The sequence below is a fragment of the Lepidothrix coronata genome, unplaced genomic scaffold (assembly GCF_001604755.1).
Source record: "Lepidothrix coronata isolate B3197 unplaced genomic scaffold, Lepidothrix_coronata-1.0 Scaffold289, whole genome shotgun sequence".
NCBI lineage: Eukaryota > Metazoa > Chordata > Aves > Passeriformes > Pipridae > Lepidothrix > Lepidothrix coronata.
The window spans coordinates 145517-167387 of NW_016690469.1; the positions used below are offsets into that span (position 1 = coordinate 145517).

General features: G+C 39.4%; 1 protein-coding gene across 1 annotated transcript in view; it reads left to right on the forward strand.

Annotated features, from left to right (window-relative positions):
- Window positions 1-21871, forward strand: part of DCDC2 (doublecortin domain containing 2) — a 59628-nt gene that overhangs the window by 4393 nt on the left and 33364 nt on the right. The window contains exons 2-4 of the mRNA XM_017836955.1: window positions 548-599; window positions 15775-15851; window positions 15968-16099. Of these exons, the coding sequence (XP_017692444.1) occupies window positions 548-599; window positions 15775-15851; window positions 15968-16099 (261 nt within the window). The remainder of the gene's footprint in view (window positions 1-547; window positions 600-15774; window positions 15852-15967; window positions 16100-21871) is intronic.

The window sequence follows — 21871 nt, forward strand, 5'->3', positions numbered from 1 at the left end:
TGAGGCTTGTATTTTGTCTATTTAAAAATCAGTCATGAAGATGCTATTGGTTCATCCAGCCACAAGAAACCAGTGTTCAGATGTGGCCACATTCTGTTGAAACACAAGTGGTGTAAATCCTTTTACACTTTAGCTGATGCCCTGAGTTAAACTCAGGTGTGGAGGAAAACTTTAGATCTAGCAGAGATTTACCGTGAGAAACTAGGAGGCAAGATGATGACTTTTGAAAACTCGGGTAAATTGATGCTGTGCTGAGATTTATTGATCCACCTCACAGTAGTATATGAACTTCTTTCTGATGAAGGGTTTATTGATGGTCTGTTCTAATCACCAGTGTTTGGTTCTCCCCATCTTTTGTACTAGCCCAGAGAGACAGCCTTCAGATTTATTTTAACAGTCCCTTATTAAAACCTTGAATTACTTACTTTTCTGTTATTGTGAGGCATGACAACTTTTAAAACTTTCATGTATGAAAAAAGTGAAGAAATATTTGTATTGTGTAAGTTAGATGCTTTTGTAAATGATCAAACCCGTTTTCTTTCCACAGCTATTTGGACATTGGAGAAACAAAGAAAAAACCTGCTGAAGTCAATAATGAGGTAGGATGAAATATTTAAGAAGTAAACCTGCAGTTAATGTTAGTGCCATGCCTGCATTTATGCCTGATTTTTTAATATATGCTAATTTTATTTAATAATAATAATACAATTACCTACCATTCTGAACACATTTTTTCAGTGATTATTACTCTGGTTGCTCTGAGCACAATGCACTCTCTTCTGCTCAGCTTTCTGAATTGCCGCATTCAGTTAAAAACTCAGTGAGGAAAAAATTCCCTGTTGTCTTAATTGGATCTGGTCATAAATCTGAGGGAGACTTTTACATGCAGAAAAGATGGTGGGAATGAGAATTTTGGGAGTTTTGGAACAGCAATTTTTCTTCAAAACTTGGTATTTTCTCTGAAGAAGAAACAGTTTTGCTTGAAAAAAATCACAGTTGAAATGCTTTTCCCAGTCACTGCCATTGTCCATTGTAAACTTATAACTGCATGACTCTGCGTTATTTTTACTGTTTTACCGTGTATGGAGATAGCAGTGATTCCCAATAAACATTTGAATTACAGCTTCTGCCTGAAAAGAAGCATCAGCTCACTTGTTTTTCACTTTTTTTTGCCTTTTGCTGTCATGACACATTTCCAGCAATTTAGCGATTTCCATGGCGGTTGTCTTTGGGCAGTAGAACACCGTGTACTAGATGAACCCTCAAAATTGTCCTAATGACATTTACTTTGATACTCACATACTTCTTATTCAGAGACTATGAAATACAACACCTGCATTTTATAATTGAGCATAACTTTTTTTTTAAATGGGCACACCAACAGGAAGATCAAATTTAAGCTGGAGATTTAATATACTACTACTGTATGCTGATGGATTTTTTTTTCCAGTTTGTTTATTTACACAATTGGGCAGAACATTGTAGTGATGGTTTTGTTGGTTTTGTGTAGCCATGAATGTCTCTGTGTTGTTTTGGGTCTTTTTTACAAAGGAAAGAGACGAATTTTTAAAAATAGAAAAAGTTATTTAAATACTGGTGAGGCAGCAGGGTTATACTCTGTTGCTGACATGCATACAAAACTGAGCAACACACTTTCACATATGCATTATCTAAGCTTTTGGGTTTAGACCTCTAGAATTTTTTCTTATTCCAGTCCTGAGCCTCCTCTGGTCAAGTTTTCTGAATTTTGTTGAAAATAGTTACTTGCTGGGTACACAGACAGCGAAACAAATAGTGATTTAAGTAAGAGATTATAATTGGGGGTGGGCAGGGAGGGAAGAGTTAAAATGTTTGTAGCAGTATTGCACTTGAATCTTCAACACATAAAACATAGTTCTGAACCAAAAAACCCCTCTCTTAGGATGAATTACCAGTCTTTACTCTTTTTTTCTGAATAACTGAATACTTGCATAGCTGAAAAAGAACTTGAGGAAATTGCTTCTAATTATATCTGAAAATGCAGTGGTTTGCCCTGACTATTATGTGTGACTTCCCTTAATAGTATATGGTGTGACTAATTCCATGTGCCCTTTGCTGAGAAGGTAGTTGTCTTTGTGGTAGACTCTTGACAAAATCTCCTGATACTGCTAGTTATGTGTACAACTACTTTAAGGCTAGTTTTAAGGCTAATTATTTTGCTGAAAAATCCTTAGAAGATTCTTGATGTAACAGAAAGTCTGCTGGAGAAGTAGTTGTAGAAGTTGTGAGGTTTTTTTACTTAAAGTTGCATGTTTGGTAAAAGAGGCTTCTATTATTTCTTTTTGGAATCAGTGCTTATTGTATATTATCTTAGCACTTTCAGCCATCTCTCAGGGCTTTGAAGTAACACAGTAGAAATCATCCATTATCTGAGCTTTCTTCTTCCTATTTGACTTATGTTTGTAATCTCCACTGTCTCCCTGTGGAGAACTTAGCTCCTTGTGTTGAGTTTAACTTTGTGATTGATTTATTTGGGGAGAGGAGTCCATAAAAATGAGATGAAAATAGTAATAGTCTACAGATTTTTATGTGAGCTTATATATAACTTACGAATTGTTTTCATGTCCTAATAATTTAGTCCTAGGAATGAAATTCCAAGGGGCTAGTAACAGAATTTTGAATGCCTAAATAAATATATTATGTTAAAATTATATGAGGGTGCAAGTTCTGTCTTTATTTTTTTTTTCAGGCATTCACTTAGAAATCAAAAACCTAGATCTGTTTTAGCACCAGGAGGGGCAGCAGTATTCTCTTTGATTCTGCTGGATTTGCATCAGCCAACAACAACAAAAAAATCATAGTTTTCCGTGGAGTCTTGTAGCATTCTTGTATACAAGCCCTCAAAAGTATTTTGCTTTTATAAGGCGTTATTTTAAATTGATTTTCAAAAATAAAATCCTCCCTGTTCGTTTCATTAGAAGAACAATAAAATCAGTGTATATGTGAATGTCAACATGGCTGAAGAAAGAAATGTATTAGTCCTGCAAACTCAGCAAGAGCTGCTTAGCTACATGCTTAGATACAAGGGTATCAGTCCTGGTTGTATGAAGCACATTTAATTTGGCAAGGGTGATTTACCTTCCCGTCTGATGAGTGTTTCTCAGTACAGGTTTTTCTCCACTAAAACGATTACAAATATCTACTTCCAATTCTGGTTAGTGTAAAGGGAGTCAAAAGGAAGAAAACTTCATGCAGCAACTGTAAATTGTGTATTTGTATACAGCTGTGTGTTTTCTTTTCTGTTAGTTAAACTGCCAAATGCTTGACATCTGTTTTTGGGAGCACTTTAATGTTGTTCTTTGAAGGCAGCATCTCAATTACTTTAAATTTGCATATAACTACAAAATATCTGTCAAACTAAAATTAAGCAAGAGAAAATTGCTGTTCAAAATATGGTGTAAATCCTCTGACAGAACCATCACGCTGTAATAATAGATCTCAAAATTTTAACAGTTGTGTTACTGGTAGGAAAAACAGTAAGAAGATTTCATCCTGACCCAAGCTAAAGCTTTATAACAAACTATTTCTCAGGTGTCTTTCCATCCATCACTTCTTTTGGAAACTGAGCTGCTTTTTTTGCAAGAGAGATCCCTTTTGTATCAAAGATGATCTGCAAGTACAAATACACGTTATGTGTGCTAGTGAGATGATGTGCTTGAGGAATCTAACAATTAATCTCTTGAGAAAATATGGACCAACAGAATTACCATTTGTTTATTATAAGCTTAGTTGTTTTTAAAAGATACTGCATGTTATTTTCTGATTTTAATGTGTAAAATATGGACATTTATATTTCTCTAAGAAGTCTCTGATCTAGAGGATCTCTCCCTGTGCACTCAAAAAGCTGAATTTTACTTGCCATTGGGGCTGGATAAGCTGCTGAAGAATTGATTGAGCTTTTGTATTTGCAAATCCTGTAGGCAGCTATTTGTTTTAAACTCTCTTTGCTTCGCAAAAATGTGTTCAGCTGAAACCTCCTTTCTTCTTTGGCTTCTTATGATCAGCAGTTTTTTGAACACTGTATTAAATGAACTTTGGCATGTCTTATTGTAAAAGCAAGAATTACAGGTGCCTAACAAAAGCAGATGTATTTTAATATTGCGAAACCAGTCTCTTGCAACCGAGAGAAAAAAGAAAGTGTCTGTATGAAACAGCATCTGTTATCAAAAGTCTACAGCAGGCCTGCAGTAAGCTGCTCTATTGACTGTGGACATAGATTTGCCCTTGGTTGATAGCAGATGGATCTTCTTTGGTACTAAAAACATTGAGTTTTTTTGTCTGCACTTCACTTTTTCTCCTGGACTTCTGGGACAAAGTGATTGTTTGGCAATCTCTGACACAAGTATTTTTTGTATTGCTCAAGATTCAGTCATTTGTGTTGCACTTGGATTTTTTAACCAACTTTTTTACTAGAAAAGCATTTATAAAGTTATTTAAGAAAACTTTACTTATATGTTTTACTCTGTGTAAGCCACATCAAGAATTAGCCCTAAACTATACAAGAAGTAAGGATGATGTAAACTCCTTTCCTTAGGTTTACCACTGTTTTCTGTGATGTTTAAGCCATGAAAACATCTTGGTCCACAATTTTATTACCTTTGCCTACTTACAGTGTGTTTATAACATTATTACCCATCAACTGGGGACACTGTAGAGCAGTAGGCATGAAAACTGGTGTCAGAGCTGTCTGATTGCAGGCCAAGTGACTGGTTGAAGCAAGGGTCACTTTACCCCATTCTTTGAGTGCTGGGTTCATTCCAGAGTGCTGTCATTTAGCATGACAAATGGTTGTGTGTGGCTCTTGGACTGTCAGATGGAATGATGCATGCCGGGGGCCCTGGTGTGAGGGATGTAGTAGAGACTCTCTGCCCACTACCCACCAGGTCTTGTTCTACATTTCCAGCTCCAGGTTCTACCAATGTTCAGCCTGGGTACCCTTCTGCAGTTCTGTTGCCTCACATGTAGTAGTTGTGTGTCACATTAATATGTAACATTTTTTCAGTGATTAATCACTTTTTTCACTGTTTTACATAAACTTCTTTTATTGTTCCATAACCCTTTTTCAATTGCAACTTCTTCTTTTATCATGTGGTTTACGCGTGGTCACATTTGTAGAAGGATTTGTAGAATGGAATAATCAGTATTTTTACTAATGATTCTTCAGAGGATTAGTAAAGATTCCTCAAAACGCTTAATAATTACACGGATTTGAATGAATGTTTGAACATTTTGAAAATTTTAAATTTCTTTTTCTGATCCAGTACCTGTCAGTCCTCACATTGGTCGCATTCTGGATGTCATAGACTTGGGCTACAACATGGAATGTACACTTTTGCTGGCTAGGGAGCTTCTTGGAATGTGTCTGTTCCTGTGATGAAGTGTGACTGCGGAGTGAAACTGCGACTGGCACAATGTGTCTTCTACTGGTGGTCTCCAGCTACACTTAGTAGCACTCCTGGTGCAGGGTCTGGTGGACCAGACATGGTTAATAAGCTGATCACAGTATAGGTCAGTTGGCCACTGTGTTCTTGGTGAGATCCTGGGCCAGGAAAGGTGCCCTAGTTGTCCAGCGCTGGCAGAAGAGGCAAGCACCATGACAGGGGAACGTGAGGTGTAAAATACAATGTTTGAAACTTGGTAGATGTGAACTCAGCATCAGAATTTTCCACAAAAGCATCTAAGATGTTGCTATAAAAGTATTTTGAGGAGCTGCAATTCCTTTGTTTTCCTCTGTTCTTCCATATTTCAAAATTAAATTATTCTAGTACCATTTGTGGCAGCTGTTTTTCTGCATCCTTTTTTGCTAGACAGTGGAGTCACCACTCATCTGTCAGAAGTAATATGATTGGACTTATCTGTAAAAATAGATTTTTGGAAGTTTATAATGTTTCTTGATTTCACAAATTATTTTGGTGTATTTTTACTGGATATACCTTGTCTCTAACCTGTTTTTTTTTCCCCCAGTACATTCTCATGAAAAATGACAGCATTTATAATTATTTTTTATTTCAATACTGACATTTATCATATCTGACAATATGCATGTCTAGTCATAAGAAAAATCTTATCATTTTTCATTCATTTAACTGTCAATTAGAAATCAATATTTTCGCTGTACAGGAGATAGTTTTATAAAAGTGACTGAATAGATAATTAGAGATTATCCCAGCATGTGCATATTACAGCTTTACAACATATTCTTTCCATCTTCTTTCCTCAGAATTAGAAAGAAACAAACATGATTTGTACTATCCTAAATTGCTAAATACAAAATTCTGTATGTCTGGAAACAAATTGTGTATGGAGGTTCCTCTTCATATTCCTTTGCCAGTATGGAAAACTAAACCCTCTTGCTACTTCATTGCCAATATGCAGAAGTAAACCCTGTTGCTACTCCATATCTGACTAGTTTGATTTCTCTACTGCTGATGTCACAGACTAAGTAAAAATTTTCTCATTTTCTGATGCTAAATTATTTAATGATTTTACTGTAAGTGTATTTTAGGGAATAAGTCTATCAAAATGCAAAGATTAAAGTTTAAAGAATGTGATATACATCTTCAATCTCCTGAGCAACATCTTTAATAGTTAAATTTTCTGTGTCATTGTTTTGTGTTTAGTATCCTGGTAACATAATTAGCACAACAAGACATGCAAAACAAATACTCTTCTGAGTGTTCAGGAGGAATTGGAGAAGAACTGACCAGACATCCAGTTAGAAGATAAGATGTGTCCTTTTTTCCTAATTGGACCCATGAATGCATAAAATTTCTCTTTATTCCGTTCTGTATACCTGAATTGTGCAAATCTGAGTATTTTGATTAGCAACATGCTTACAGATGGATTTAGTGGATTTTTGGGCAGCAGAAAGACTTGTAGAGGCTTTGGTTCATACCACTGGAGAATTTAATGGTCTGGATCGAGTTTGATCTGAAGCATGAAAGCTGATCTCTTCCTTGATTATTGTCTGCCTTGTTCTGTAGGGTAACTGCTCTTTCTGGCCTGTGAGGAGACTGGGAGGTGCCAGTACTGAAGCTTTTAATGATGAGCCATGAAGGCCAGAGACTTCTTATTGGTATAAATGGGTCTGAGGAATTTGGGGAAAATACACAAATCATGAGAGGCAAGACTGGTCAGAATTGGCAGTATAATGTCAGTGTCAGAAATGAGTATCAGGATCTATTTTGCTTAAATAAAATCTGTGTTATTGATGCCATTATTGTGTGTTGTAAGCAGTGTAGGTATAGCGTCATGCAACTCAGAGAAGAAATAGAAGCTATTCGTGGGATCCAGAAGCAACACAAACGTGATCTATTTGGGAGCACTGCACAGTGCCTGGGCAGAGAAAGCCATGCCATTGTCTGCCTTATCCCACCTGAAGATCTGGCTGCTAGTCCAATGCCCAAAAATTATGGCGGATTCCAGGGCTTAACTAGATGAGGTAGACTTACTGCCAGGTGCACAGGGAATATGAACTCCATTTCACTTGGCATGGCTGGAAAAGAGGGTGATTTACCTCAGTGGTGAACAGGTTGGCTTTAAACACTTTGTGAATTTTTTAGGAGCTTTGCAGTCTAGAAGGCTTCTGAATCAGTACATGACTGTTTCTTCTGGCATAGTTCATTATCAGCTCATCTCTGCTTTATGTGGGCTGAGAAGTTTGTGTGCAGCTGTAGTGTTGTGGCCTATTTATGTAAGCCTGGGAATACACTCAGGTAATAGCAGTTTGAGTGGTGCTTTATATCCTCAACCAGTAGAAAGGCCTAGTAGTCTCTTACTCAAGGCTGTTTTGTACTATCCAGTGTACCATCTAGGAGTGCAAAGTAGCCAGGAAAATGTAGATTATCCAGGTTAATTACTGTGTAGGATAACTGAAATGGTTTTGTACTGACCAAACACCTCAGTGAGTTTGACTTCTCAACTTTAGTCAATGTGTATAAAATGTTCATTTAAAAAAAGTCATGTTTCTATGAAACAGATAAGGTGTTTCCTGTGTTGTAATAACTTTAGAAAACTTATTGTTCTAGTTTGGTTTTGATCACTGAACCTTGAACATTCCTTTCTTTCACATCACAGGATGGTGATGGTGTGTATCGATGGGGTTTTGGTTTTTTTGACCCCAGTTCTACCCTGGGGAAATGCAAATATTTGTTCTCAATTTTTTTGGGCACATTGATTAACAAACAGGCCATTGTAACAAACTGGCAAGGCCATGGCTCATTGCATGAGCTGATAAATTTGGAATGTGACATTGTGTTGAAATATTTAAAGCTTCAAAAGCTTAGTTATAAAGTGACGTGAGTAATGAGTGAGATGTTCATAGCATCCAGGACTATATTAATGGCAATAAGAAAGACCAACTCTTAAACCTCTACAAATCAAACCAGCACAGAGCATCGGACTCAGACACATTATGGTTTTTGACTATTTGTTTTTTTTTTTGCTGCTGTCCAGTATGACACTGTAAATACATGTAAACCTGTAAATCATGCAGTTGTTTGGTTTCCCACTTTGATGGGGGGGCACTTTTGGTAAGGAAAGGAAATAAATCAGATAGTCACTCCATTTCTTAGCTGTGGATAACTGACCTGTGTCTTCATGACAGCCTGTGAAAGTGCTGCCAGACCTTTGTATTTATCATGTATCTAATTGTTCAATATGAACTGGAAGGAAAAGAAAAGCTAACAGTGGCACATTTCTATTTGAACCTATTCTCAAGTGCATAAAATTCAGCTTTTTAGAAACTAAATATGCAGCCTGGCATGTTCAGAGAACAGTTAAAATGCTAATTCATGAACTGTATACTTTTCTTATATACAAGAATTGACTCTCTGAAGTGTTACATGCCTCTTGCAAGTCCCAAGTAGCCAACAGGAGGTTGGGAGTTTTCTGAATCTGTCCCACTTTCCAGTCTGTATTTGAATAGTAAGAGTGAAAAGTGTAATGTAGCAAAAGCTTTATGCATTGGGATTGGCAGATAGATTCACACCAACCAAAACAAACACACATCATTTTGATACATCTCCACCTTAGGGGTTATGTTTTTGACCTTTTACTGGTTAACACGTTTCTGAAGAAAGAAGTGAAGTGCATTATTTTTTATCTGTGTATTTCAAACCAGTTCAAACCAGCATTGCTAGGAGTCCTTGCATGAACAGCCGTTCTCAACGACGATTTCCCTTTAATGGCATATATGTAATGTTCTCTTCCAAATGTAAAACTTCTTGAAGTTAGAAGTAATGAGTAAGCAAGGCCATCCATAGAGTTCTAAAAAGGAGTAGCATGTTTTTAGTTATTTAGTGAATTTGACTCCAAATCTTTTGTCAATGTGTATAAAAATGCCCATTTAAAAAAAAAGTTCTGTTTCTATGAAAGAGATGTTTCCTGTGCTGTAATAGCTTTGAAAAACTTATTGTCCTAATTTGTTTTCAAGTGGTCAGCTGAACATAAACAGAATTGTTTTAAATGAAAATTTTATGAAATTGTTGTATATATGTATGAATACACATATTGTATACATGTGTGGATATGCACAGACTAATTCAAAATTGTTTTCTTACAAAAACTATTTTGCATATGTGTACATATGACAATATACCTGAGGTAGTGGTTTGGCTGCTGATCATTTAGTTTGGTGGGTTATTTTTGCCAACAGTCAACAGTGGCAGATGTAAGTACCTAAAGTAGATAGTGCAATGTGTTGTGTGTTTGCTAAGTATTTTGTCGGTGTTTGTTACATTTTGTATATATTTAGCATATAGTATAAGGGAAAAATATATAGCATGTTGCTAAAAAGCAGTTGTGAAGGTGTGGATTTTTTTACCATGTCTCAGTTAGATGCTGATGTGTATCTTTTCTTTGTATTTTCAGAGATGCTAGGAGACACCCAGAGCTAACATTCAGTGACACAAATTAAACACCAGTGTATTAAGACTGAAGATGAAATTTGGGTTCTAAGAGACTCTGTAGAATGTATTTTGAATTTCAAGTGTTTACGGCGTTGTCAAACACTACAGATTGATGCCCACTCCCAGAACTCAGCCTGTGTTGAGTTTAGCTATTTTGTTTCTCCCAGACTCTGCAAGGTGCCTTGCAAAAGCATTTCACAGATCGTAACTCATCTCTGAAGCAAGGAAAATCCACACTGCTGTTAGTATAAGAGGCACTGTGGGAAATAACAAATTATTATAGAATAGAATAGAAAAATAAAAATGATGGTTGTTTTGAGTCTGCGATCCCCTGGTGTATTTCCAACAGTGTTTAGCTCTTGTTGCCTTGCAAATTCTCGTTTGATTAATTGCCTCCAGCTTACTGAAAGTTTCCTATGAGTTTCAACAGACACAGTGCTTTCTCCTTCCTCCTCTGAATACCTTGTGTTGCTGCTGTATGTTGTCATGTAATACCTCAGATAAGTATCTCACCACAAATTAGAAATTGTTGGCAACATTTGTCAGTAGGAAATGGAAGCTGCCCTTGAATGAGTATTTTCAAACAACTGAAAATGTACAAAATTTAAAGATAAAATCATAATGGGACCAGACCATTGATTAATGTAAATGTGCTTACAGTTGCTGACGTAAATGGGAAAGTGCTGATTTACATCAGCTGAGAACATGGCTGGTGAAATTAAAAGAAAATAAAGGGTCTAGGGGGCTAGTGATGCTGGTCTCTTAATGTCAGCACAAACTTTGACCCAAGACCACTTTGTTGTTAATATGTAACTCTGCAGTGCCCGAGGGGTCAGGCTATTCCAGACACTGCAACACTATGGTACTCCTACAAACAAAATAACGAGCAGAATGATGTATTCTTTAATTAAACCCTGGACTGGGTCTTCCACTGGGATGGTTGTTTGTAACTTCATATACTTCAAAGGAACTAGATTGATTTACAGTGGCTGAGCAATTGGTCTTTTATTAAGGTATGCTTCTGTATATTGAAGTTATGTGCCTTACTTTTCATAGCCATAACCATAACATTGGTGAGACAGAAGTTATTCTAAACTCCATGAACAGGACAGTCAGCTTAAGTAGAGGAAAGGTGTATAGTATGGAGATGGTGTTTTCCCCTTCCTCCCCCCCTTTTTATTTTTTCAGTCATGGTGCAGTGTGATTTTTATTAAACATGGCTTCAGAGCGGGATAGAGTTGCTTGTGCTGAATTTTTTCATTGTTGTACCCTGAGAGCTTAATATACTATACTGTAGCCAGAACATACATTGGACATCTGTAAGATTTATCTCTTGTGCATTGTGGTACACCATATTATACCATGTTGTAGTTGCTTTCATGTCTGCATGCTTGCCAGCTTCAAAATTAAACGTGTTGTACACACCTCATTTTCAGCACCCCAGATGCAGGCACTTCCCTCTGTCTGTTTTTAATTTTCATTAAAAATATATATTTATTTTCTCCTTTTTTCTCACTCATTTGCAGCACCAGCATGTCCCTGTGTACTGCACAAACATAAAGAGTTCATATCTTTCTTTTGGCCCCTGAAGCAGAGCAGGTGTAAAACATACCTTTGACAGGCAAGCTGTCCCAAAGACATTAGGTCTCTCTCCTCTTCCAGAGAAACAGTGATAGCCTAAGCCTGTGTCTAAGAGCATGTGGACACCGAGAAAAGAAATAGTATGCTTGCCCCTGCTGTTCATGTCAGGTGTGGCAAAAGAGTTTTCGGAATTTTTTCCACCAAGGTCCAGCATCTGCTTAATTTAGTCTGGACTACTCTATTCCAAGCTCCCAGAAACAGACCTTAATAATGCACTGTGCAAAATACTTCTTAGAATCGTAGAATGGCGTGGATTGAAAAGGACTGTAAAGATCTTGTAGTTCCAGCCCCCCTTTCTCTAGGCCAGGTTTCTCAAACCTCTGTCCAGCCTGGTCTTGAACACTTCCAGGGATGGAGCATCTAGGCAATCTGCAACTTCTCTGGGCATTCTGTTCCAGTGCCTCACCACCCTCACAGTAAAGAATTTCTTCCTAATGTCTGATCTAAACCTACTCTCAGTTTGAAGCCATCCCCCCTTGTCCTGTCACTACATGCTCTTGTAAAGTCTCCCTCCCTCTTTCTTGTAGGCTCCCATCAGTTACTGAAAGGCCACAGTTAGGTCACCCTGAAACCTTTTCTTCTCCAGGCTGAGCAATCCCAAATGGTCATAGTCATCTTAGTGTTTCAATACATTGATGTTAGTGGTGTTACTTTAACAAATCTAGTATTACGGTAACATATTCTTTTCATGATTGATTTAAACAGGCTTAGAGAAACAATGCAAGTTTATATTTTGTTCTGGTTTAGGCCATGTTTGGGTAGAAAAGACAAATAGTCTCTGCCCAAGCCCATCTTAACAATCCCCTGCAGTTTGCTTGTTTAAGAACAGGTCTTACTTTAAGAAATATTATTGACTCAGAGAGAGCAACCCAAAAGATAAACTTGCAATCTGATGCCATAATATCTACTATTGGCAGAAATACAATTCTTTGAATAATGAATGAGCTCTTAACATCTGTCAGGTTGTTTGTTTTCTCAGGGGCCTGGTGATGGGGTTGCGTGCAATAACATGATGGCCTTCTGAGGAGCCTAGCTAAAATGGTTTCATCAGCTTGCAGGAACAACTAAGTAATTGGGCACACTTGGGGCTGTCCTAAAGGGCTCCCTTGTGGTTAGCAAATGCTTTCTAGCTAGTTCCAGTAAAGTGTGGAGCATTGAAACCTGAGTATTGTAGACTGCATCAGGGAACTTTGATAGACTTTTTGGAGAGACTGTGGGAGAGTTTGAGCATGGGTATCACCAGTAGAAGTTAGCATTAGGAATGGATGGGGAATCAACTTTTAGAAAAAGATATATAAATCTTTACTATTTATATACTGAATACCTTATAGAGGATTACCTTGGCAACCTGCCAGCTACACAGGAAGGTGTAAAGGTATGCAAAATTAACTAACTCCCCTTTTGGATGCAACCTGCATTTGGAGCCTAAATATTAGGACGTGATGCTATGGTAGTAAACCAATATTGCCTCAACCTTCAGTAGCATACCCTTTAGAAAGGTACCTTTATTTTTTCCTGTATTCTGAAGCTCTCTATGAGATGCTTACATTGAGAAAATAATCCTTAATGTCTTACAGCAGCAATAGAAATGTTTTCAGATGATGCAGTTTAAGCTCTATTTTCCTTTTCTTCAATAAATTTTCATTTCAAATTTTGGTGACATAAATGACCAGTTACATTTTGAAGAATGTGCTTCAAATGTTTCTGCTCTGGCTGAGCTCATAAATTATTTGGCAGTCTCAAAAAATGTCTTTGCCTTCCCCAAGGAGCTGTATAACAACCTCTTACTCTCTTTCCAAGCCAGTAGTATTCCGGAGTGAATCTTCCACCTGCTTCGGAGCACACTGGAATTAACAGCAAGACTGTGAGTTGCAATTATGTTAGGCATTAAAGCATAGCTTATGTACATTCCAGTACAAAATTTCTTTGTACCAAGACAAAATACAAAATACATCTTAAGGAGTAAATACACTGCCTAGTAAATTGCTTGCATAAAGGGAAGGTCCCCAGCTGTTCTTGCAGTCTTCTTCCTAGTCTGGTCTACAAGCACTGCTGGCACAACGCAGCAGTAACATCTTTCTTGCTGTCTCTCCTCTTGTAGAAATCTCTGGCCAAAATATCCCTTTGCATTGAGTTTCAAATCATCATGTCACCCTGCTGCTGATTGCTTCTGTTTAGTCACTTTGCTGTGCAAAGGCTAATTCTGCCTGCCTTCGTCATGACCAGTGTAGGCTTTCACGTCACAGAATTACAGAGTATGCTGAGTTGGAAGGGACCCACAGGGATCATCGAGTCCAACCCTTAGCCCTGCACAGGATCATCTCCAAGAGTCACACCATGCACCCAAGAGTATCACCCAAATGCTTCTTGAACTCTGTCAGGCTCGGTGCTGTGACCACTTCCCTGGGGAGCCTCTTCCAGTGCCCAACCACCCTCTGGGTGAAGAACCTCTTTCTAATATCCAACCTAAACCTCCCCTGACACAACTTCGAGCATTCCCTTAGGTCCTGTCACTGGTCACCACAGGGAAGAGATCAGTGTCTGCTCCTCCTCTTCCCCTCGTGAGGAAGTTGTAACTGCAATGAGGTCTTCCCTCAGACTCCTCTTCTCCAGGCTGAACAGACCAAGTGACCTCAGGCGCTCCTCATACGGCTTCCCCTCAAGGCCCTTCACCATTTTCACCCTCCTTTGGACACTCTCTAATAGCTTCATGTCTTTCTTATATTGTGGTGACCAAACATCCTCTGAGTCAAACAGAGGTTTGAGAGGGCTACATGGCTTACAAGGGCCTTTGAGAAAGGCAAGAAGCTGAAGAGAGTTGAATTCAGAATGAATGCACTTCTTAGCAGACGCTGAGAACAGATTTTTTTCAACGGATTTACCTGTTGCTGTGTTTTACTTGAAGTGATTATACACCAAGGAATGCCAGTATTGTTTTTGTTTTGTTGTTCCTTTTCTCCTAAGAGAGCTATTCTAGCTCCATAATTTATGTGCTTGGTGCAGAATTTGCTGTGTGAGGTTCTTTGGGTTATGTGGGAAGTCAGATTTGATTATTTTAATAATAAATTTTAGCCAGTTTGGAATATCCGGTGGGTTGAGCACCTCTTGCTTTTTCCAGTGTATACAAGAGAAAGATCTGGAAAGCAATCTTGTCAGTACTAAATGAATTTGTGTGACTTAAAGCACTGGAGTTCAGACCATTTCTCATAAATTAAATGAGAAGTACTGGTTAAATTAGCACAGAGTGTGATAAAACTGCAACATATCATGTCATTAGACTGCTTTACACAGTGACTGGAACATTGCCAGTTTAAATAAACTTTGTACGTCTATTTGAAAGCATGTCTCTGTGCATGGTGGCTATTTAGTCCTTTAAACTTTTATGGTATTGTTTTTAGAAATGTAGCCAACTTATTAACGTATGTACTATAACTCCTGAATGTTTGTTTGGGTTTAACACCTTATTTTGATTTGATAAAGAATTAAAAAAATCTTCCTAATGATTTGGTTGTTCTTTTATTTTTTTTTAAACTTTCTGTTCTGACATTAATGTTGATCTTAATGCCATGTCTGTTCAAAAGAGTACAGGGAATAATGCTTGGGAATTAAGTAGCCTATGTCTTGTTTTGACGGCTAAAATTCTGCAGTTCACCTCACTTTTGAGTCATTGCCGTAAAATGAGAAGAGTGTTCAGCAACCTTTATAAATTACCGATGGATTTGGATGTAAAGACCTGTACAAGAGCAAAAGTACTTATTATAATAGCAGAGAGATCTAGAGGTGGCATTTACTGTTAAAAAGAGAAGATAGTTTAATTGCCTGCACCACGGTTATAAGCAGTAAGGACTAAGAGAGCAAGAACAGTGTTTGGGAGTATTTCTTGGGGTCTCTGGGACAACAGCTGAGAAGTCACCAAAGATGTCCATACAATTCTGACCTCTCAGTGAAAAATACTTGTTATGCCATGGCGCACTGTGGTGTGCTGTGCTGTGGTTGTTATTCATCATGTACCTAAACCTGAAGCAGTAATTATGTATGCTCTGTTGAAGGTGAAGCTGCACTAGAATAAAATGCATGTTTTAAAGACAGGAACTTTTTTCTGCAGACATGCTGTCCCACTTGGTGATGATGGTCAGGGCAAACTTTTTATGACTGAGTAGTTTCTAATTCTCTTTTGTTCTTGCAGGTCAAGCCAGTTACTCACAGTAGAATCACTGTGTCAGCACGGTTTCGAAAGCCACTCCAGGAGCCCTACACTATTTTGTAAGTAGCATTTTCAGTTAGTGAACTGCCATTTCAGAGGTGGTGGTGGTGTGTTCATTTCAGGTGAGTTTTGTTTAAAATGCTCCTCCAATTTATTTTACTTTGCTTTGTTTCAGCCTGGTTGCTAACGGAGACCTTATTAGCCCTGCAGTGCGCCTCCTCATTCCCAGGAAAACACTGAATCACTGGGATCATATTCTTGAAATGGTTACAGGAAAAGTTACCCTCAGAAGTGGAGCTGTTCACAGGTATCAGGAAGCTGAATATTTGCAAATTACATTTAATACACCTAGATATGTTTTTAAGACTCCATGGGTAGATATAATGGATTATTCCTACTTCATGGGAAATTCCACTATAAGAAAATTAAAATACATCAAAAAGCCACAAGGTTGAAATAGATCAAGTAACTTTCAGGTTTCATTTCAACTGCTGTTTAAAAAAAGAATAACCTGAATTTGTTTCAACTGTTATTTCTTATTAATATTTATTAATTAAATATTTAGTTAACAGGCCTGTAATAATACAATAATAATGCAATATATTTAGTACTAATAATTAAGCTACATATTATAATAAAATAAATGAGCATGGTAAAGTTGGTGAAGATGTTTCGAATGAGCGATACATGCACTCTGTGTTACCTTTTAATTTTGATAGTTCTTTAAATTAATTGGATTAAACAATTTCAAGAAAAATATTATGGATTCTTTGGGTTTTGTGTACCTGGGCTAAGACTAGGATGTGCTTTATACTCAGTCTGCTCAGCCCCCTAATAAAAGCCAAGGCTAAAGTTGTAGTTGGGAGTTTGCCAGTTCCAGTATCTCATCTGTTCTGAGTTGTTGTGGTACCTCAGGAATAGGAGGTGACCTGTTGGATAGAGAAGCCCCTTAAGGCTTTTACAATGTAAAATAAGTTATCTAAAATGGTATTAGGTGACTGTTACAAGTTTTAGAGCAAAATGATACATGTGATGTCCATGAGAAACATTGCAGTGTAGGTGGGCTGCCAAAGTGTATACAAGCAAATTGCTGACATTCCAATGCTGCCCCATGCAGAGCACATTACAGAAATCTGTTCCTCAGGTGGGAAAGGGTCTTTTGTGGAAAATCATTCTTCAAAGCTTATGCAATGTCTGAGGCTAAGTTTGCAAAAGCTTTCTCAAATCAGTGAAGAAAAGGTAGTCTTTCAGTTCTTCTGATTGCTTTCCCTGAGCTGATACAGGTGAGAAAAGATAAAGGTAATGCTATCAGTGGGCTATTAGCTCTTATCTAGTTCTTTCTCTTAGCCCTGCATTTCTTTGCTCCAATTAGCACTTTTACTTGCAGTAAAGTAAACCTACACCTGTTGCAGCTTTCTGGGTCTGATTCTCAGCTGGTGTAACTCAGAAGTGAACAAAGCAACAACAGCCCTTTACATGATATCAATTCTTTCTGCACTCAGCTTGTTTACAATTTAAAACTCATTTTATTATTGTTCGTTGGTGTCACTCTTTGGTGAAACTCATGTACATGAAAGCATTCAATATATAACTAGGATTTCTTTTGAGAAGTTCCCTTCAGTGCTCAGTTTTAACCCTTTAAAAATAAGATAATCTACATGACATTTTGAATTATTTAATGTTTTCCCTTTGCTGGTTTTCTATTAACTCAGTTTTCATTTTCTTTTCCTTAAAATACTAGAAATACATATTAAATACGTTAGTTAAGTGATCGTTGTTCTCTAATAAGTTACACATTAGTTGTTGTGGCTTACTGAAACTATGTTAGTGTTAGGGGAGGTCTGGTAAGACCACTGATGGTGGGAAGATATGATTTCTCTTTAAAGAAGGATAAGTGGACTTATGAGAACCTGCATTATGTATATGGAAGTTTTTCTTTTCCATGTTTTTAAAAGGCTTGCAAAGCTGCCAAGTCTTAGGCAGTTTCACATGTGGCTTTTTAAAAAAGAAATTATTGATCACCCCCATCTGAATAGGGATGTAAGGAAGAACTATGAGAGAGGAGACAATGAGAAAGCAGCTTTTCTGCTTGCCAGATCATGCATGGGGATGAGGTACAGCAACCTAATGGGCAGGCCCAAGATGGTGTTTTGAGCAGTGGCCTGGTTTACAGGATATGTTTCCAGCCAGCCAGTTGTTGCTTCCACCATGGTGAGTATGTAGCTCTTGCCTTGGCATGTTCGTGGCACTGGTCCAATGTAGTCAGTTTGCCAGGCCTCACGATATTGGAAACCCAGCCACCGCCCTCTATTCCAGGGAGATTCTACTCGCATGGCTTACTTAATTGCCGCACACATTTCACATTCATGAATAACCTGTGTGATGGCCTCCATGGTCAGATCCACCCCGTGATCATGAGCCCATCTGTATGTTGCATCTCTTCCTAGATGTCCTGGTGTTTCATGAGCCCATCGGGCTGTAAATAGCTTGCCCTTCTGCTCCCAGTCCAAGTCTACCCGGGCTATTCCAACCTTGGCAGCCTTATCCACCTGCTTATTGTTCTGATGTTCTTCAGTCGCACAACTTTTGGGCATGTGAACACCGACATGACGCACCTTCAGCATCATGTGTTCCACTCATGCAGTGATGTCCTGCCACAATGCAGCAGCCCAGATGGCTTTACCCCTGCGTTGCCAACTGGCTGCCATCCATTGCTCTAGCCACCCCCATAGGGCATTAGCCACCATCCAGGAGTCAGTATGGAGGTATAGTACAGGCCACTTTTCTCATTCGGCTATCTCTAGGGCTAGCTGGATGGCTTTCACTTCTGCAAACTGGCTTGACTCACCCTCTCCTTCAGCAGCTTCAACGACCCATCGTGTGGGACTCCACACAGCACCTTTCCACCTCCGATGGTTTCCTACCACATGGCAAGATCCATCAGTAAGTAGGGCATTGCCTCTTTTATTTTCTGGTAACTCATTATATGGTGTTGCCTCTTGGGCATGAGTCACTTCTTCAGGCAATGCTCCAAAATCTCTGCCTTCTGGCCAGTACATAATCTCCTCCAGGATTCCCAGGAAATTGGGTTTTCCCATTTGGACTCACTGTGTGATCAAAACTACCCACTTACTCCATGTAGCACTGATTACATGATGTGTTGAGGGGATGTTCTCTTTGAACATCCAGTGCAGCACGGGCAAACGCGGTGCCAACAGGAGACACGCTTCTGTCACAACAACTTCTGAGACGACTTGAAGCCCCTCATAGGCTGCTAATATCTCCTTTTCAGTTGGTGTGTAGTGGGCTTCTAATCCTTGATAACCCCAGCTCCAAAACCCTAATGGTCGACCTCAGGTTTCTGCTGGTGTTCTCTGCCAGTGGCTCCAGGTGAGACCATGCTCCCCAGCTGCCGTGTAGAGGATATTTCACACAGCTGGTCCTGTTCGAACAGGCCCCAGAGCTACTGCACGGGCTGTCTCCTGTTTGATCTGCTCAAAGGCCTATTGTTGCTCAAGGCCCCACTCAAAATGGTTCTTCTTCCAGGTTACTCAACAGAGGGGGCTCACAAGCTGACTATAACCTGGAATGTGCATTTGCCAGAAACCCACAAGGCCTAGGAAAGCTTGTGTTTCCTTCTTGTTAGCCAGTGGAGACATAGATGCTGTTATGTTCACTACATCCATGGGCACATGATGGCGTCCATCCTGCCATTTTATTCCCAAGAACTGGATCTCCTGTTCAGGTCCCTCTACCTTACTTTGTTTTATGGCAAGACCAGCTTTGAGAAGAATTTGGATTATTTTCCTCCCTTTCTCAAAAAGTTATTCTGCTGTCTTGCCCGCCCCACACAATGATATCATCAATATATTTCAGGTGCTCTGGAGCTCCCCCCTGTTCCAGTGCTGTCTGGATCAGTCCATGGCAGATGGTTGGACTGTGTTTCCACCCTTGGGGCAGTCAATTCCAGGTATACTGGACACCCCTCCAGGTGAAGGCAAACTGTGGCCTGCACTCTGTTGCCAGAGGAATGGAGAAAAATGCATTGGTGATATCAATAGTGGCGTACCATTCGGCTGCCTTTGACTCCAGCTCATACTGACGTTCCAACGGGTCTGGCACAGCAGCTCTCAGAGGTAGCATGACTTCATTCAGGCCATGATAGTCCACTGTCAACCTTCACTCCCCATTAGACTTCTGCACTGGCCATATGGGGCTGTTTAAGTGTGAGCAGGTCCTGCTGATCATTCCTTGTTTCTCCAGTCGAGGAATGAGCTCATGGAAGGGAATTATGGAGTCTTGGTGTGATATTGCTGTTGGTGCACTGTTCTGGTGGAAATTGGCACTTGTTGGTCTTCAGCTTGCAGCAATCCCATGATGAAAGGATCTTCTGAGAGGCCAGGCATGGTAGATAATTGTTTGATCTTCTCTGTAGTCATGGTTGCTACACCAAAAGCCCATCCGATACCCTTTTGGATCTTTGAAGAATCTCCTCCTGAGGTAATTGATGCCAAGGATACAAGGGTCCTCTGGGCCAGTCACAATGGTGTGCTTTTCCCATTTGTCCCCTGTTAAACTCACTTCAGCCTCTAATAGAAAAGTCCCGTCATCCCCCTGTCACAAGATGGTTCTGCACTTCTGTGCCTCGATGACATCAGTGTGCGCTGTGCACCAGTATCCACCAAAGCTATTACCTCTGTGGATCCAGTATGCCAGGCCATCAAATCCACACAGTCCACTAGGCCCAATCATCCCTTTCCTTCTCCTGGCCAAAGGCAGGGACCCTCTATTTCTGTTCCTGGTCAGAGTATTCATTGTCTGACCTTTGCGATGCCAGATCAGAGGTCCCCTCACCAGGATCAGAGGAGTTGATCTCAGTCCTTTTATGTCTGAGAGGTTACTGATTTATTTCTTGGGTCTCTGCAGCAACTACATGGACAGTTTCTTAACAGTTCTCTTCCCTCTTAATTCATGTATTCAGGCTTCCAGCTTAGAGGTGGGTTCACCATCCCACTTCTTCATGTCTTCCTCCTGGTCATGCAGAAAGAACCAGAGTTCACCACATGGCCTGCACTTGGGGCTTCCTTTCCCTCTGACTGGGGCAGGAGGGGACTGATCTCTTGGTCTGCCCCTGAGAGATGAGGTGCTGGCCTGTGGGAATGAGGAAGTGCCCAGAGTTTCTTCTACATTTCAGAGCCAGGAGGACATCACCTTTACAGGTGGATCCATCTTTGAGTAATATATTGTTACCAGGCTGGTGGAATATGATGCAAGGGTGCTTTGAACCACCTTCGTCCACATGGCCATTGTGCAAGGAACATCCTCTGGATCTTTGGGGTAGTCATCCCTTCTTAGGTTACTATAGATGATTTCCAGCACTGCTAATTCTGTCAAGTACTGGATACCTTCATCTGCAGTGGCCCACTTTCTTGGGGAGTTCCTTAGATCTTCCTTGAATGGATACCTTTCCCTCACGCTTGAGAGGAGCCATCTCCAAAGACTGCAAATTGTTCTCTCCTTTCTAATTCCTCTTTCAATTTTGTGATCTCTAGCAAGGAATCCCAGCTGTTGGGCTTCATGACCTTCCAGTTGCTGACTATCAAAAACCCACAGTCGTGTTTGTATATACCCCTATATACCTGCAGATGTATAAGCAATTCTTAAACTGTAGTACACTGATTTGCTGTTTTTTCCCCTGAGTTCTCCAAAGCAAAATGCAATCTAGCAGAACACTGTGTGACTAATTCAGAAGTAGGCTTCTTGCTGGTTTTCAGATTGCTTATTCTATTTTCATTGTTTGTGTGTAACTGATGTTGACTGTGTGGTAGTGAAACATAAATTGCTCTTTGAATTGCTGGCATGCCTGTGAAACATTTACACTATAAAGTAAATTTGAGTGATACAAATGGGGTGCTTCAGAGTTAGCATACCTCTTCAGAAGGAAGAAGCAATGTGATCAAGATTTTTAAAAGCTGCAGTTTCACCATCCAGAACTTCCAGTCTTTGCATTTAGAAACTCTAGGTGCTTCCGTACCTCTCTGTGGCAGGAGAAACATATCATTAGGATACTTTCATGAGG